Here is a 19,214-nt window from a genome sequence, read left to right on the forward strand (position 1 = left end):
GCAGTGTACAATGTAGGGTGTTCCTTGAGAGACCAATAGTTCTTGTAAGTGATTCTTCTAGTTAAAAAGAAAGAATCAAATCTACTAGGACCAAAACTCTCGAAGCAGAAATTCAATGATCAAACGGGTAGTTGCCCAAGGTCGCCGAGAGACTGTTCTGATGGGTTTATAGCTTTTGGTTTATTTTTGTTTTTTGGGTCTAAAAATAAATGCTTAAAAGCACTTTTTAATTTTACTACACTATAAAGTGCTTAGAAGTTATTTTGGCTTGAAGGCGCTTAAAATAAGTAAATTTAAATAGGCTCTGAAACCATGAAATAACATTAACAAATGACATTACTAGGAACTCAAGAGTTAAAAACATTTAGACTAAAATTGGACATTATGTAAAACTGGTCTATCAAACTTCCGAAACTGTTAATGCAAAAACAAACACTCATTCAAGTCCTAAAGTTGCTCAAACATATTTACAAGTGCATGGTTGTCAAAAAGCTTCTTGTCACAATTTCACCATTCACTACCCTTAACACTTGCTCAAAACCACCAATTATTCAAAATTTTAATTTTTAAACTCTCCTGCCTATTTAAAATGCTTTTTACATGTTCATTTTTAATTTTTTCCTTTTCTAGTACTCTTCGTTCACAGGCCTCAATTCTTAGTTTCAATTAATATTTAAATGGTCTATCCTCCATAATTCTCTTCCTCCTTGTATTGCTAATTAAAGGTCTCTAACCACATAAGTTTATTCCCAAATGTTTGGACTTAAGTTTTGACTTACCGACACAATTTGCTTTTCATTTATTTCTATTACGTTTTGTTATTACATCGTAAAAAGTCGATAAAGTCTAAATTCAATTTTAAAATTTCGAAAGTGGTAAATGCGCAATATGTGACTCACCTGACGATCTTATTCTACACAATATCTCGTTAGACAACCACTATGTTTATATTCTTTCTTTCTCATACAAAGTGCGTATACACTTTCCTCTCCGCTTAGTTGTAACAGGCTTTTCTTTTATAGAAGACTTCTTCCGAATGACATAATTATTCGACACTACGATTCCTCTATCTTCAAAGAAAACTGATTCCTCGGTGCTAAAAAATTCTTGAACTTAAGGTCATTCTTATGCTTTTGGTTTAAAGGCAATTAGGCTCATTTACTATACAGATCCAAAAATCAATTTCACCTTCGATTAAGCATGAGATAAGATCATTTGTTGTGGTTCGGTCAGTTTCCCACGCCGGCGAGAAACTTTTTATTATGTTGTCCAGCATGTGATACCTCAAAGTGGTCTTAGCTTTGTCTCTGGCTTGGCTCGATGATTATAAAAAAATCCTCACCCACAAAATGAAAGTTCGCGTAGCTAATCAATTGAGTCACTATGATTTGCCACTCGAAAAAGTTTAAAAGAAGGGAAAACCACACAAATTGAAATCATTAGGCAAAATATTTACTCTAATTGAACCCAACTCAAACTATTTATCTTGATTGGATCTATGACCCAAACTATTTATCCGACTGCCTCTTTATTACTGAACTACTGCTTTTTCACCTTTGATACAATCGGAGTATATATATAATCTGATGGTATATAAATACTTTGATGATATCAAACAGTAATTGAGCAGTCTTTTCATTGAAACACTGTATGAATATATATATTCTAATGATATCAAGGAGTAACTAGATAGTGCTATCGCTGAATCACTATTTTTTTCTCTTTGATACCATCATAATATATATATACTCCGATGGTATCTAGCAGTAAACGCAAATTAGCAGTTAAAAATGGAGGGTATGAAAGTAAAGAAATAACTGCTTATTGTTATAAAATAAACTAACTTAGAAAAATAAAAAGGAAAGGAGAATAACAGAAAGAAGGAGGAGTAGAGGAGTGACAACGTATCTATGTATATCATTTTTTTCATTGCAAAACTTTGGCTATTTATAGCCAAATAAAGAGTACAAATTGGGTGCAACTTGCTTAAGTGGGTCCACAACAGTGGACATTCACTACTACTTTCATAATACTCCCCCTTGGATGTCCACGTGGAAAAAAAAAATTATATTTAAAGAACAAATATATATATATATATATAGTTATTTTCAATATCCATAAATATTGTACCTCGTTAAAACCTCACTAGAAAAAACCCAATAGAAAAAAACCTAGTGAAGAAAAAAGAGTACACATATTTGATAATACGCCTTGAGTGCTGCCTCATTAAAAACTTTACCAGGAAAACACAGTGGGACAAAACTTTGGTTAAGGGAAAAAGAGTGCAACGCGTATTTTACTCCCCTTAATGAAAACTTCATTTGATATTTTGGATACGACGCATTCCAATCTTATATCTTAGCTTCTCAAAAGTTGATGTTGGTAATGCCTTTGTAAATAAATCTGCAAGATTATCACTAGAACGAACTTGTTGTACATCAATATCACCATTCTTCTAGAGATCATGTGTGAAGAATAATTTTGGTGAAATATGTTTCGTTCTATCTCCTTTTATGAAGCCACCTTTCAATTGAGCTATGCACGCAGCATTGTCTTCGAATATAACTGTGGGTACTTTGACATTATTTTTCAGGCCGCATCTTTTTTTAATGAACTGTATCATCGATCTCAACCACACACATTCTCTACTTGCTTCATGAATTGTTATTATTTCAGCATGATTTGAAGAAGTAGCAACAATAGATTACTTTGTAGATCGCCATGATATAGCAGTTCCTTCGTGTGTAAATAGATAGCTTGTCTGAGATTGAGCTTTATGTCTGTATGATAAATAACCTGCATCTGCATAACAAAGAGGTCTGCACAATCTTTGTTAGTATAAAATAAACTCATATCAATGGTACCTTTTATATATCGCAAAATATGTTTGATACTATTCCAATGTCTTCGCGTTGGGGATGAACTATACCTTGCCAGCAAATTAAAATAAAATGTTATATCAAGCCTGTTGCATTAGCAAGGTACATAAGTGCACCAATATCACTGAGATATGGTACTTCAGGACCAAGAAGTTCTTCATCCTCTTCTGGAGGTCGAAATAGATCTTTTTCCACTTCAAGTGATCGAACAACCATTGGAATACTTAATGGATGTGCTTTGTCCATGTAAAATCATTTCAAGATTTTCTCAGTATAGGCAGATTAGTGGACAAAGATCACATCTGCTAAATGTTCAATTTGCAGACCTAGACAAAGTTTTGTCTTTCCAAGGTCTTTCATCTCAAATTTTTTCTTTAGATATTCAATCGCCTTTTGGACTTCTTCAGGGGTTCTAATGATATTTATGTCATCAACATAAACGGCGAGTATAACAAACTCTGATTCTGTTTTCTTAATAAAAACACATGAACAAATGACATCATTTATATAACCTTCATTTATCAAGTACTCACTAAGGCGATTATACTACATACGCTCTGATTATTTCAGACCATATAATGATCTTTACAATTTCATTGAGTACATCTCCCGAGTCTTAGTACATACTTTAGGCAATTTTAATCCCTCTGGGATTTTCATGTAAATTTCATTATCAAGTGAACCATAAAGGTAAGCTGTAACTACAACCATTAGATGTATTTCAAGATTTTTATGTACAGCTAAACTGATGAGATATCGAAAAGTTATTCTATCCATAACCGGTGAATATGTTTCTTAATAGTTAACTATGGGTCTTTGAGAGAATTCTTGTACAATAAGGCGTGCCTTAAATTTTACAATTTCATTTCTCTCATTTCGTTTTCACACAAAAATCCATTTATAGCCAACTGGTTTTACACCTTTAGGGGTTTAGATTACAGGTCCAAAAACCTCACGTTTGGCAAGTGAGTCTAATTCTAATTGAATGTCTTTTGCCATTTTGGCCAATCATATCTACGTCGACATTCTTCGACATAATTAGGCTCAAGACTTTCAATATCTTGTATGAGGTTAATTGCGATATTATATGCAAAAATATTATCCATCATAATTTTTGACCGATCTAAATCTATCTCATCACCGGTAGGACTTATTGAAAGTTCTTCATTTACTTGAGTCTCGGGTTCACTGATTTCTTTAGAAATATCAGGATTACTCAAATCTTGACCTTCTTCGGGGGGTTCTTTTGTAGTATCATTTTTGTTATTCCTTACGCTTCTCTTTCTAGGATTTTTATCCTTTGAACCCAATGGTCTACCACGCTTCAGGCATGTTTGAGATTCAGAAGCTATGATACGATTAGATGGTCCTTTTGAGACATCAATCCGGATAGGCACATTCACTGCAAGGATATGTGACTTAGTTATCCGTTTCAAATCAGTAAATGCATCTGACATTTGATTTGCTATGTTCTGTAAGTGGATGATCTTCTGGACCTCCTTCTCACATGTGCGGATACGTGGATCAAAATGAGATAGTGATGAAACCTTCTACGCATTTTTTTTGCGGGGTTCTTTTTCTCTCCCTCTTTTGTTACCTTCTTAAAAATAAAGCTCAACGTGTTATAAAATAAACTAATTTAGAAAAATAAAAAGGAAAGGAGAATAACAGAAAGAAGGAGGAATAGAGGAGTGAAAACGTATCTGTGTATATCATTTTTTTTCATTGCAAAACTTTGGCTATTTATAACCAAATAAAGAGTACAAATTAGGTGCAACTTGCTTAAGTGGCCTCACAATAGTAGACATCCACTACTACTTTTCATAATACTTATAAATAAATTTCCTTTTTTGGATACAAATATTCTTTTCCTTTGAAAGAATCTCTAAAACATTAAGAATGCAACCGGATAAAGGAAGAGAAGATTTGACATTTTGACAATAATCGCAAAGGAAATTAATTAAGCTTGTGAAAGTCGTTTGTTTTTGTTCGCTGTAGTTCTATGAAAAGAAGTTGGTGAAATTTGAAGATATGGTTGAAATTACTCCCTCCAACCCAAAATAGATACTCTCTCTATTTCAAAATACTTTCTCCGTTCCATTTTAATTGTCATATTGCGCTTTTCGAAAGGCAAAATATATGAAATTTGACTAACATTTTTTAAAAAAAAATTATCATATTGAAATTGTAACTTATACTCCCTCCATTCCATATTAAGTGAATTTTTGAGAGATTTTTCATTGTTCAAAATTCAAAATAGATGTTTGAAACTTTTTCAATATTTGCCCTTTCATTTATTAAAGTTTTATATTTTCTAGGAGATAAATCACACTACTTACAAAGTTAAATTTATGATTTTACAAAGGACAATAATGGAAAGTATGGTTCAAATTATGTCCTTGAATGTTTTTCTTAATATGTGTGCATTACCTCACAAATTCACTTAATATGGAATGGAGGGAGTCGTACTTTTCGTATAGTTTTTGAATAACTAATTTTTTACATTATAATATTGAGTTAAAATAATATAATTTAACTTTAAAAATTAGTCATATTGACTTTCAAAAAACGCAATATGACAACTAAAATGGGACGGAGTGAGTAATTGAATATTGGAATATGACATACATCTTAAGAAAAAAAAAAGACATAAATTAGTCATGTTTTTCCATTTTTTTTCCTTTTCAAACTTCATGTTAACTCTCAATACTCATTTAATTCATTCTTGGAACTCAACCTTGAAATTTATTTAATGAAGGGTAAAATTGAAAAAAAAATTCTAACATCTATCTTAAATAGTGAACAATTCAATTATTTTGAACACTAAAAAATACTCCAATAATTCAGTTATTTTGAAACGAAGGGAGTATAATTTTAGTAAATTTGTCTCAAAATAAGTGTTACTTAATAGAATCAATACAAAGAATAGTATGTTTTTCCAACCATACCCTTAAACTACATCTTCTTAATAGTGTTCAATTTTCAAGAGACATTTATTAAATAGTGACAGTTTAGTAAACTAGACATTGTATTTATTGATTTTTTAATAGAAGTAATTTTTGATATGACACTTATTTTGGGATGAAGAGTGTACATGAAGGTACTCTTTCTAACAAGTATTTTAAACTTGACAAGTTCTTTTAACTTTTAAGTCGGAATTTTGCTCTCAATTTCACAAACGCCTATGAAATACCTATTATTTTGCAAACGATCCCTACAAACAAATGCTACTAAATCAACGATCACCTAATTAATGGTAATTATGTCAAAAAGACTTTTTTTTTTTAGTTTTGCAACAAAACTCACTCAACTATTGTTATTTCACCTACAAAATCACTCCATTGATTAAGTGAATTTTCTATTATAAAACAAAGAAAAATGACTTTCTGAGGTAAATATTATTAGTTGAATGACTTTTCTATTACAAAATAAAGAAGCGTGACTCGTTGAATATGACATATCTGAAAAATCAACTCGAGCTTTGTGTACAATTACAGAGAATATCTACCTAACTCGAACAAAATCATTATAAGAAAATAGTAAACAAGGGGAATGAGGAGAACAAATTGAATTTCAATTGAGCTATCCTTTAATCAATATGGTCAAAAACTAATCTTCCATCAAAAAAAAAAAAGATTTAACTTTTCTATTTTTGAATATACCTTGATAAGCTGTTACTGTTGCTGCTAATTGAAATCTCTCTGAATCTATCACTGTGTAATGAATATGATTCAAATGACTCAAAACCAAGGGGAAGTGGCCTATCTGGTAATCTTGGAATATCAATATCTCCTTCAAGCATTCTCAAAGCATCTTCAATTGATGGTCTTAAAGCCACCATAACATGAGCACAAAGTATCCCAACATGAACAAATCTTTCCATAACTCTCTTTGGTCCTTCATCCCTTATTGACACATCGAAAACGCCTTCCACATTTCTTGATTTCACCATTGTCCATGCCCAGTCAGTGACCAAAAGTGTAGAAGTAGAATTAGATGCATCAAGAACCCTCCTTCCACTCATGATCTCGAGGATAACGATGCCAAAGCTATAAACATCACTCTTCTCTGTTAACTGTCCGTAAAGGGCATATTCGGGTGCTAGATATCCATAAGTGCCAGCCACCCTTGTTGTAAGATGAGTTTGTCCTTCTTTGCTTTGCTTAGCTAATCCGAAATCTGCAACTCTTGCCTTCATATCCATGTCCAAGAGTATATTTGTGGCCTTAATATCGCGGTGGTAAATCGAAGGTTTGATTCCATAATGCAAGTAAGCTAGCCCTTTAGCCACATCAAGAATTATGTTCTTTCTTTGAGGCCAAGATAATCGTTTCGTTCCAACGTTGAAGAGATGATCATCTAGGCTGCCATTTGGCATGAAATCATACACCAAATATCTCCCTTTTCCATTCAAATTGTCACTTGTAACACAAAATCCTCTTAGAGGAAGAAGATTCCTATGCCTAATCTTGCTTATAATTTCTGCTTCATTAATAAACTCCTCATCACCCTTACTATCCACATCAAGAATTTTCTTCACAGCAATTAAGGTACCATCAGAAAGGGTCCCTTTATAGACATTTCCACTCCCTCCTTGGCCTATCATATTCCTTTGGGAGAATCCTTTAGTGGCTTGTTCAAGCTCACCTACTTGAAACCACTTAGCACCCGTGTTGGGCAAAATTTGGGACTTAACACTAGTCACATACCCTTGATGTAATGCATCTTGCTTTCTCTTCTTATCCCATTTCCTGTAAAGAATAATGAAACCTATAGCACCTAAAATCCCAAAGAAAGTACCCAAAAACCCAAAAACCATTTTTAATGAAGTCCCTCTGCTAAGATGCCGCGATCTTCTAGCCTTGTTAGCCAAAGGCAAAGCAAGCACACAAGCAGCAGTTCTTGAATCCTCAGGTCCAAATTCACTAACAATACCAGCAGCATAAAAGGCAGTGAAATAAAAACACTTATCATTTGTCACATTCGGATTCAAAGAAACCAACTGAGTATTTACCTTCAAACCAGCTTCAAGACACAAACTACACCTAGTAAGCCCTCCAAGGTCACCAGTACAAGATGAGTCAAGTAGGCTATTTGGACCTACTTTTGACATCCAATCTTTCATTGTGAGAATACCTCCACAACTCGAAGGCTTAACGACGAAATCGTTTCTCCCATTCATGCACTGTGATATAAAAGATTGAGATATTGAAATGGAAGAAAGCTTGGCTTTGAAGGCTGAAGTACAGGAAAGAGCAGCATCTTCATTTGGAAGATAAAACATGGATGTTTCTTTGAGGTGTTGTGCAAGTCCTATTCCAAAGAGACTACGGAGTGTTTGGCAGCAACTCTTCTCTAAAGTCTCTTCTGTGCATAAAGAAGTGTCCCAATTGCAGGTTTCTATGTAATCAAAGTTTATTGAACATGAAGAAGAATTCAAAGCATAAGAGAAAGGAAAAAGGAAATGGCAAAATGATATGAAGAAGATAAGTTTCATGGTTTTCTAGCTGTTTGTTTAGATTGATTTGCCCCCAAAAGAGTTTGTTTTTCCTGTTTTAGTTTTGGTTATATAGTAAGAGGAATTTGAGATGAACACTTCAACAAATGGCTGGCTTTGGTCAATTTGCACGTTTGTTTGAAACTTGAAAGAGCTTACTATGTGGACTTTGGAAAGTTGGTAGGTCATAGTCAACAAAACCTCACTGCAGGCATTACTTTAATGAAGAAATAAATAGATCTGGAAGTCTCAATTATAATATACTAGTCTATTTGATATTTTCATATTAATAACAGAAAAATTTATACCCTCCCCCTTCCTAATCTTTTGCTTTCACGCATGATGCCATGTTCTTGATCTTGGTGCTTATATACTCCATTTCACAATCTTTGTTTCAATTTATTTATCTGATTTTGAATTGACATGAATTTTTTTAAAAAAATAAGGTTTTTAAATCTTATAGTTTAAAACTAAAAATATGTCGAATATACTCCTTTGCTATGAAGGAAAATATTTTTCAATTTTTCTATACAAATTCTTTAAAAATGAGGAAAATAACTTCTCTAATGAAAATAGAGAAAACAAATTGCACAAGTGACATTCCAAATTTATTGTCTCCTCCCCATCCACCTAATCCCCCAACACCCACCCCCACCTGTTGACCATCCCAAACCCCCACTCCCTATCTCATCCCGCCTCCATAATATTTTACTAGATAACATATAAATGCTCTTGGGATAGTATTTTCTTGCTTACTTACCAGACACTAGAAACTAAGTAAGAAACCCACTTGAATTCAAAGAAAGCTTTTTCTAGGAAATCATTTTCCGTAAAAAAACATTTTCCTTCATACCAAACTAAAATTATATAGTTGTCAAAAAGAAAAGAAAAAACATTCTTTTTTAAACAAATTAAGAGGAAAGTAAAAAAAAGCCTTGTAATAAAAAAAGAAATTACAGATTCACCTAGTAGGATCATTAAATACATCAAAAAGACTGACAAGGCAGAATAGGGCAAAAATCATAACTTTCTAACAATTACAGCATGTTTTAGTTGTAGCATTTCTACTTACATTCCAGATACACAATCTTTTTACTCATATTCCATTCATCAGGGGCTAAATAGTACTTCGGTAGGATTTTGGAAATCCAACATTTAGTGAGTGTTGCACTCTTCTCCTCAAATGTAAAGATACAGAAATGGAATACTGTATTATCGTGTATACAAACTTTTGAACTGTCCAGGTCAATGTGAACTACTCGACGTGAAAGTGCATTGGAAAACAAAATGAAAGATCTGCAAACATTATCTAGTATTCATTTGTCAAACTCCCAAATGACTCCTCCATCCTCTGCAATCACAAATCCAGCCAACTTAAAAGACAAACCAGAGAAAATAGAGTGAAATAGAAAAATTATTGTATCAATTCAAAACTAAATCAAACAAATGATATGTCGCATTCAAGAGTGGGCTGTTTAGAAAGCTGAATATGTTTTCCTTGAGTACTATACAAGGGGGATAGACACTTGAACATTCACAAAGAAATATACTCCTATGTAAGGAGTTGATCACCCATCTTTCAAGAATGTCCAAGCGATGATGGATTATAAAAACATGGCGAGAAAGAGGTGGAATGTTGGAAGATACAGGAATAGAAAAATGATCACAGAATAACTAGCAAGGAACAATCTTCCAAACTTCAACAAAGACGGTAAGCAATGTAATTTCATAACCAGACCATAATTTGTTTTTCTTGCTGAATGAAAGATTTGCAACCACAAGGAGGAGGAGGAGAAGAGTAATTAATCAAGAGCAAGGCAGATATGCCGCAAGAATTATTTGGAAAAAGGAATTTGCTGTGAGATTTTAACACTTCAAGAAAATAAAACCATGTCATAATATCCAAAGTCGCTAAAATAACCCCTCTTAAACAACTCTTTAGTATTTTAAATCAACGTGATATTCTATTGGGAAAGGGGCCAAAGAATATCCTCATCCTATGGAAAATGGTTCACAAATACCCTTCATTCATCTTTTAGTCTAAAAATAACTCCACCTATTTTTTGGCTCAACAATACCCCTCAAACTAACAGATAGTTATTTGCAACTTATAATAGCCATGTGGCATATTATGGTTTGCCACATATATTACTTAATTTAAAATTAAACCTAGCCACTTATTAAATCTAACCACATTTCTCATTGACTTGTCCTTGCGGAGGATAACAAAAGTATACGACGGAAGAATGGACAGTTTTAATTTTCAGGATATTTTGCACGGCAATTGAATACAAAAAAAGTAAATGTATAAAGATTTCAAAAGAAAAAAAGAAGTTGATGTAAAGTTTCTACACGACTATAAAATATTATTTTTAACCAGAAGTCTCTGGTTCGAGTCTCCTTGGTTACGGAGTCGCCTTTTTTAGGGAGCATTTTACCCCCTAATGTGGGACTTTCCGGCGCGAATCCAGATTTAGTCGGACTCCAATGTGGCTACCGGACACCGGGTGGGAACCCAAAAAAAATGGTTTTTAAAGAGATTTCTTCTTCATCACCCTCTTTTAATTAATGATTTTCAAAGGAGAAGCTGCGGAGAAAATAAATGCATCACCACAACTTATGGCATAATTATCCCAAGTTACCAGGTGCGCTAATAAAAAAAACTATACATAGTTAATAACTTTTTAATCACACTGCAGAAATAAAATAAATTTTCTATCATGTTCATCAAAATGATAATTAAAATGGAATTTGCAGAACCTAAATTACTCGCCATTGAAGCTATGCTTGAAACTTCAAAGCTTGAAAAATCAGGTCTTCGCAAATGAGATGTACATCTTGATAAACCTAAATTTAAAATTTGGGGCTGATTGGTGTAGTTGTGAACCAGTTTTGAACTGATTTTCAGTTCAAATCAGTGCAAGTTCGACAAAGAAGACTATCATTTTCATGTCATTGTTGGAAAGAACAAAAACTATTGAAGTAATTAGGGGCGGGTTTGAGTTAAAAGAAATGGGTCAGATCATTAGGGGAGAATTTAATTTTTAAATTAAGTAATATATGTGACAAATTATAATATGTCATGGCTATTTTAAATTGCTAATAAGGGTATTCTTGAGCCAAAAAAATAAATTGAGGATATATTTAGACCAAAAGATGGATGAAGGGTATTTGTTAACAAGTCTCCATAGGATAGGGGTATTTTTAGTCCTTTTTCGAATTCTATTTCTTCACATGGATTTGTATCATTCCCAATTACATGAAAAGAACAATATAGAAGCATTTATCTTATAGAATAAGCATTACTGAGTCCCACCAAGTTAACAATCTATAACACACGTTCTTTTAAGTCCCCCCTAACCAAAATACCAAAAACAAGGTCGTTAAATGTTATAGGCTTTATATGCTATCAAAAGACATTATCCACCTCCAACTAAAATTGGTTTGAAATGACTTGTGAAGAAACAAAGCTAAGGGCTTCACATGCTATTGATATATTAAGGAACATTAGCTTAAATTTTGTATTTGTATGTATTCTCAATCTTGAGCAGTGGAAACAAATGACATATATTCAATTCAATCTCATATTAATTAGAGCAGTATACGCATACCTTTGACCTTCTTGTTGATCCATACTTCGAGTAGCATCCCTGCACCCACTCCGGCAGCAATAAATGACCCATAAAAGGCTATGGAATATGGTAAGGATCTCCGTGGGAGAAAATAATAATCAGGAACTTGTCGAATCTTTTTTGGAAGCCGTTTCTTCACAGCTGGTTCAAGACCAGGCTCCCTACTTTCTCCACCCAGACTTTTCCAATCCATCTCTTTTAATGAGTCTTTTGGCTGTTCTGCTCCCATGACAGCACTCTAGCACGGAACCTGCTTATGAGATGAAATATTCAAGAAAATCAGCGTCTTGAGTTTGAAATTATAAGGAAATCTTCGCATTATAACAGCACATCTATAGTTGGCATCTTCTTTTTTTTTTTTGATAGGTAAGGTAAAAAGTTTATTGATAGAACAGTACCAAGGAGGTACTGCAAAGGTTACAAAATTCTCGACTCCATCAAACACTACGCAAAAACAGAATCTAGAGAGTCCATAAATTGAGATAAACTAAAAAAATTATGCCAAAAAAACAAGTTTTGCTAGAATCTAAATTAACGCGAGCAATCAAACTCCTTTCTCCTTCAATGCATCTTTTGCTTCTCTCCTGCCACATTGTCCAGATGATGCATAGGGGAATTATCTCTAAATCTTCATCTGCTTTATTTCCATACACAGACCTTGCCAACAATTTAGTAAATCTTTAAAGCTCGGTGGCATCACCCAATAAACACCAAAGATACTAAAATAAGGACCAGATCACCCATGTTTGTTCACAGTGCAACAATTGACACGGTTTCTTTGGAGCATTGACATAGAGAACACCTATTACATAAGCTAAAACCCCTCTTTAGTAAATTATCTAGAGTCAAACAAGTTCCATTGGTAGCAATTCACCCAAAGCAAGCTACTTTGGTTGGGACCTTAGTTTTCTCAAGCATTTTCCAAGGTCATCGAATCTCAGAACTATGATTCTGTTCTTGCAGCCTGTTAGACCTGTTGTAACTAGGGTCTATAACCGCAGGAAGATGGGTGAAAATAAGGCATAAATGTAACTGTTTTTTTTTATTAATTATTATGGTATGTAGTTCTAGTAGTTAACTAGCATTTTAGGCTGTTATTTTGTGATAAATTATACTACGAAGAAGGGAAAACAGTCGGTTCTTCTGGAGGATTTTCTCTGGCGAATTTGGAGGTTAAGGTTCCTCCAAATACCTTGGTAGTTAGAAGTATTCTCTATTTGCTATTTGTAAAACTTGTTCTATTTGTTGGTGGCAGTAAATAATAGTTGAAGAGTTGTGTCTATTTCTGTGTTGTGTTTGAAAGTTTACAGATCTATTGTTAGGAGAGTTCTGGGTTCCCAACACAGCCATTCATAGCCTTCTTTCACTATAAAGTTAGTTGCAAGCTATATATGTGTATTCTCCTTCTCTCCTTCAATCTTAACACTGCATTTTCTGCAAAATCTGAAGCTACTTCATCCAACTCCAAAACATTAAAAATCCTCTTCAAATGGAAGTTAAACAACCTCATTCAATAAAACAATGGAAGTTAAACAACCTCTTTCAATAAAACAATAAGCCGGCAGACACTCTTGATCTAAATCCAAACTGTAAATGGTAGGAAATTGATTCTTCAACAGCCCCTCATCGCTCCATCCGTCAGACCATAATCTGATTTGTTTTCCATTCCCCACCTTTTTAATATTATTCTTAAATCACCGCATAGATTTACTATTTGCTTCCACATAGCCACCCCATATGGAGAGTTTACAGGCTTAGTTCCCAAAAAGGCTCTCTGCCATGCTTGAAGTCGATAACGGACTTCTAAATAGATCGTTCCACCTCCATAACCACTTATACAGGAGACTGTTATTATACATTTTGAGGTCCATCACTCCCCACCCTCCTTTTTTACTCGGCATATTTTGCCATTTCACCAAATAAAATTTCCAGCTATCAGCATTACCTCCCAAATAAAATCTATCCTTAGTTCATTAACATGCTTCTCCACCTTTGCTAGGATTGGTACGAATGATATTAAATAAGTTGTTACCCCATCCAAAATATTATTAATCAATATCAGCCCTCCATCAAAAGAGAGATGTTGCTTCTTCCACAAAGTTAGATTTTCTCACTCGTCTATAACACCTCACCAAACACCAATGTAATGTCTTTTTGCACCCAAAGAAATCCCAAATAAGTAGTAGGAAACTTTTCAGTGTTATATGTGATGACCCACCACATTATCATGTCATCTAGGTGTCACTTGACACACATTTTTGTCATGTGGTATGCTTACATAAGAAGAAGAATAGTACTTATGCAAAGGTTCTAGAGAAATATGAATATTTTTTTGGAAGACCTTAGAACCCTATGAATTTGCTAGGAAAGTCCTTGAAACTTTCTAGCCTTGTAGAGAATTATAGAGAAAGTCATTACCTTGTAAATATTGGAAACTTGTACAATAATTATTATTTACCCACTAGCCCCTAGATGACTAGTATAAACAAGGGTCATTCATTTGTAAATATAGCAAGTTCTCTCCAGTACAAAAGTTTCGTTTAACAAACTTCTCTTGTATTACCGATCTAGCATTTCCTTAGCAATCTTGAGTGTAGTAATCTTAGGTTGACTTAGTATCACAAGATAATGAACAAGATGTTAAGTGTTGCACGTGCACTTAGTTTAAGACTAAGGACGTGATAACGTGGTATCAAAGTGAAGGTTGCAACTAAGGGAATAGCAAACGACGGAGAAATCAACACTTTAACAACCAAACCAAAAAAAAGAACGCCGCAAACAAAAGCTATGTGGGATCAGTTCAAGATTGAGTTCAAATGACAATTCTTCCCAAACAATGTCTCGTACGAGGCAAGGCACAAACTTAGGGGTTTGAAGCAAACAGGAAGCAAATGCAACTATGTCAAGGAATTCACCACACTTATGCGCCTTCTTCTCAGCATAGCCTTGACGACCACTTGACTTCTTGAAGTAGAACTTATAGGCATTTTGAGTTGTATAGTGTCGTTGGTAGGTCTCTTTGTTTTTTCCACGATCTCCCCCACCTTTGACATTGCTATCCTTTGACTCATTGCCTTTGTGTTTGTCATACTCCACTATTGTTTGGTCTATATTTGTGACTTTCCGACATTACAACTCTTGATTAGCTCAATTCTGCAATCCGTCCATGAAGTGAAACAAGTCATCGTTGGTGAAGTTGAGAATTTGAAGCATAAGGGTGGTGAACTCTTTGACAGAGTGTCATATGCTTCATATTTGCTTCAACTCCCTATGTTTGCGCTTGCCATGTACAGGAGATTGTCTGGGAAGAATTGTACATTGAACTTGGTCTTGAACTAATCCCACATGATAATGGTGAACAAATCTCTTTAAGCATCGTCCATCTTTTTTTTCCACCATAGCATGGCAGTCTCCGATAGTTACAACACAATAGTGTTGATCTTGAGCTCATGGTTCGTCACTTTATCATGCCTAAAATAGTTCTCCAAGTGCCAAAGAAAGTTCTCATTCTTGTGCGTCACGGACCCCTTTGAATACTGGTGGTATGGGAGCCTCAATCTTGGCCTCCCACGTCACAACAACATTGACGGCTGCCTCGGGCACATCAGCATCAAACTGCTCTTCGAATGCTTCCATCTTTGCCTTCATGGCATCAATAGCGCTCAATGCCTCCATGAGCTTGCACTCCAAGGCAGTAACGATTTTCCTTTGTTCAAACTCCACCTACGTGTTCCCTTTCAACTCATTTCGTACGCTCTCAATCTTTTCAAGAGTGCCCCTCAAGAACATTTAGGGTGCCCTTTACCTCTCCGAAGCAATGGCCAAAGATCTCGACAGTGTTTATTCTCATATTAACCTCCATAACCCACTCTCTACTGAGCAAGACATCCTTGGGCAGGATTTCCTCATCATCCTAGTTCATCTCAGTGGTAGATGATACTTGGGAGGTAAGTCCTCCACTTGACACAATCTCGCGCAGCACCTTCTAGCTTATGTTGGAGGCGTTCCTCTTATTGTTATGGTCCTTCTTGTGAGCGGTATCCATGGTGACTTTAGCTTGGGTGTTAACAATGTTGATTTCTTGTGTTCGTCATTCCCTTAGTTGCAACCTTTTCTATTATACATCATTGTCACTTCCTTAGTCTTAAACTAAGTGCATGTGTGCCACTTCACAACTTGCTCACGATCTTGCACAACTTGCTCACGACTTGCTATGCCAAGTCAGCCTAGATTGTTACACTAAAGATCGTTAAGGGGATGCTAGAAGAAAAAAAAAGGAGAAATTTGCTAAAGGAAGCTTTTATTAGATTTTGCTTGATGATTTACAAATGAATGATCCCCTATTTATACTAATGCTACTGTACATAGTAATTATTGTACAAGTCCCTCATACTTGCAAGATACGGGCTTCTTTAGAATTCTCAATAAGGCTAGAAATTTCCAAGGACTTTCTTAGCAAATCCATAGAGTTCAAAAGTCTTCCAAGAAAAATATCCACATTTCCCTAGAAACTTCCATAAGTGCTAGACTTCTTCTTATGTAAGCATCCAACATGACAAAAATGAGTGCCAAGTGACGCCTGGCATGATAATGTGAACGGTCATCACATTACATCCCAAAATTTCAGCAAACTCCTCAATGGTATTATCCATATAAACAGAAAAGATGCAACTCTTATTCCAGTTCACTTTAAGTCCAGAGACTGCTTCAAAGGCTAACAATATAATCCTCAGGTGCAAGTTGGCATCTTGGTTTCTCAAGTATTTTATGGCTAAACAATTATGCATATATTGTCCTTTTCTCTGTTCGCCTTTTATTTTCACCCCAATGATTCAGATTATAAATCAACTTTAAGCAAAAAACTGGATCTTCCAAGCCGAAAGACAAATGAACAACAACAAAGTACAACACCTTCACTTATCAGTGTATATGCATGTCAAGATCAATTTTTAACTAAACTGCTAGAGAAAAGAAAAGATGGTTAAAGTTCAGCAAAAAAAAACAAGAAATCTAGCACCATGTTATTGTCTGTTCATTTACAGGCACATTTGCTTCCTTTTAAACTTTCTCACCACATAAAAAAAATGAAAAAGGCCACATCCGGTGAATATTCTTTTTTTATTTTCCATTTGGTAAAAGAAAAAGTCCTTGTATTAAAATTGTGTCTGGATCGGAAATGGAAAGGTATAATCTTTCATGTCTCTTCCACAAAAAGATTAATCCTTAATTAATTGTCTCCAATACACCCGGTCTTTTTAATTCTAAAAGAAATTAAATAGAAGTCTGAATATCTACTACTTATAACTTAATTAGGTTCTCTATTATCAGTTATTCTGAGTTTTGCCAAGTTTTTCTACTATTGGATTGGGTTTAGGCAGGGCTGGCAAATGGGGGTGATTCAGATCAGATATGGGCGAGTTGAAAATGGGTTCGAAAAGACGGATAATATATTCGACCCCCAATTTAATATGGATAAATAAACGGTGAAGTGACTGAAACATGTGTATTTATATGGTTCTTTTATGTTCAGAAAAAGATATCTTATGATCCTTTCTTTAGTTTGCAAACCGAAAGGATTTGTTAATTAGCTTTCCATTTTCCACTGCTTGAGTAGTACCTGCAGAAATCCAAAGAAAAAAAGTACCACAAAAAAATAAACAAAAAATAAAATAAAAAGAAGAAATTCAAAGACAAAAAAAGAAAACCTACCAAAAAGCAAAAGGCTAGATAGAACTGAGAGAAACAAGGCTAGAGGAGAAAACATGAAACTGAATGATGAAAATGACTACATTGAGATTGTAACACAGTATAAGTAACTTTTCGCAGTTTCACCTAAAAAATCGTTTACAGCAGCTCAAGAAGTGAATGGGTGAAAGCTTGATCCATTTTGATCCATCAAATACCCATTTCTTACCATGAATATTATGGATATGATCCATATTTGATCCATCTTAAATTTCAATTATCCAACCCGTTTTTAATTGCACAAGAGACTTGCTTTTTTGTCCATTTTGACAGAGGAATAGTTACTGACCTCCCTTGAAATAAGCATGTTTATCTTCAAATCTTATCTGTTAATCACACCAGAACTGAAAATTTTCATTTAATCAAGTAATAATATGGTTCTTATCTCACTAAGTCGTACTCCCTCACTTTCAATTTATTTGTCTTACTTTCCTTTTTAATCCGCTTCAAAAAGACTTTAAAACCATAAGATTAAAGGACATTTCGGTACATTCAATATATCTTTAGTTATTCAATTTTTTCTTTTACTTTCATAAACTCCATGTTAAGTCGAAACAAGACAATCAAATTGAAACTGGGAGGAATATAAAAACAATGGTAGAGTACAGTGATGTAGATCAGAAAAGCATGACAATTGGTGAGGACAATGTGAATTCAAAAGACAGAATTTATCAAAGAAGTTGAAAGCTTTTTTAGCCTCTATTATCAGCCTCTGTCTAATTCAACTAGCTGTTAGCTATCGCAGATACATCAAGCAAACTGCATATAAGGGAGTCTTTTAAATCAATTAATCTCGACATCTTCAGATTTTCAACAGCAAAAAATGAAAAGAAAAAAAAAGGTATTGCTTTGAATAGCTAGAACAGCTGTTCAATATCTATGAATTTCATCCCAATAACTAAAAATTGTATAGTTCTGAAATAGGCAGGACAAAGGAGGAAATAGAAAGAACAACTTACACTTTGATCTCAACGGAGAAAGGAGAACAAGTTCACTGCTCATGCCCGACCTGCAGACATTTGAAATTGGCAGCCCAAAATCACACTCAGTTTTTGGTTCCGTTTAACACATTAGATGGTAGTCCTTAGGGTTTCTTCAGAGAATTGAGCTACAAGTGAAAAAAGAAGAAGTTAATATTGACTTGGTCAAATAAAATTAAATAAAATATAAATTTATTAGAATGATTAAAAACTTTAAAAATCTTAACTCTTATTTCAAATTTCAAAATTTAAAATCTTTTCCTTTTTTATTATCTTTCAAGTCTCTCTCTTTTTCTTTCTTTTCAGATTTTGTTTCTCTTCCTTCGTCTTATTGTTCTTTCTTTCTCTCTTCCTTCATCATCTTCTTCTTCTTTTTTGTCATCATCAATGTTGTCACCGTCGTCATCACCACGATTACATATTTTTTTATTATTATTTTTACGGACTGTTTTACTTTGATTTTGAGAATTTCAAAAAAAAA

The 19,214-nt window shown here is 34.2% G+C and overlaps 2 protein-coding genes across 3 annotated transcripts; both read right to left on the reverse strand.

The window, feature by feature from the left end:
• Nucleotides 1-6,525: 6,525 nt before the first annotated feature.
• On the reverse strand, nt 6,526-8,163 carry LOC129903567 (probable receptor-like protein kinase At1g11050). The gene has a single exon (XM_055979119.1). It carries the CDS (start codon nt 8,161-8,163, stop codon nt 6,526-6,528), a length of 1,638 nt encoding a protein of 545 aa, XP_055835094.1.
• A 1,222-nt stretch (nt 8,164-9,385) lies between these two features.
• LOC129902400 (uncharacterized) lies at nt 9,386-18,861 on the reverse strand. 2 transcript variants are annotated; one of them, XM_055977625.1, is made up of 3 exons: nt 18,713-18,861; nt 11,988-12,258; nt 9,386-9,727 (listed from the first exon to the last, which is right to left on the reverse strand). In XM_055977625.1, exons 2-3 carry the CDS (start codon nt 12,235-12,237, stop codon nt 9,693-9,695), a joined length of 285 nt encoding a protein of 94 aa, XP_055833600.1. In that variant the 5' UTR covers nt 12,238-12,258; nt 18,713-18,861; the 3' UTR covers nt 9,386-9,692. The 2 variants fall into 2 exon arrangements, with proteins under 2 accessions (XP_055833600.1, XP_055833601.1); XM_055977626.1 differs by having other exon boundaries at nt 11,988-12,261.
• Between the last annotated feature and the right edge of the window lie 353 nt (nt 18,862-19,214).

This window comes from Solanum dulcamara, chromosome 9 (assembly GCF_947179165.1).
Source record: "Solanum dulcamara chromosome 9, daSolDulc1.2, whole genome shotgun sequence".
Taxonomy (NCBI): domain Eukaryota; kingdom Viridiplantae; phylum Streptophyta; class Magnoliopsida; order Solanales; family Solanaceae; genus Solanum; species Solanum dulcamara.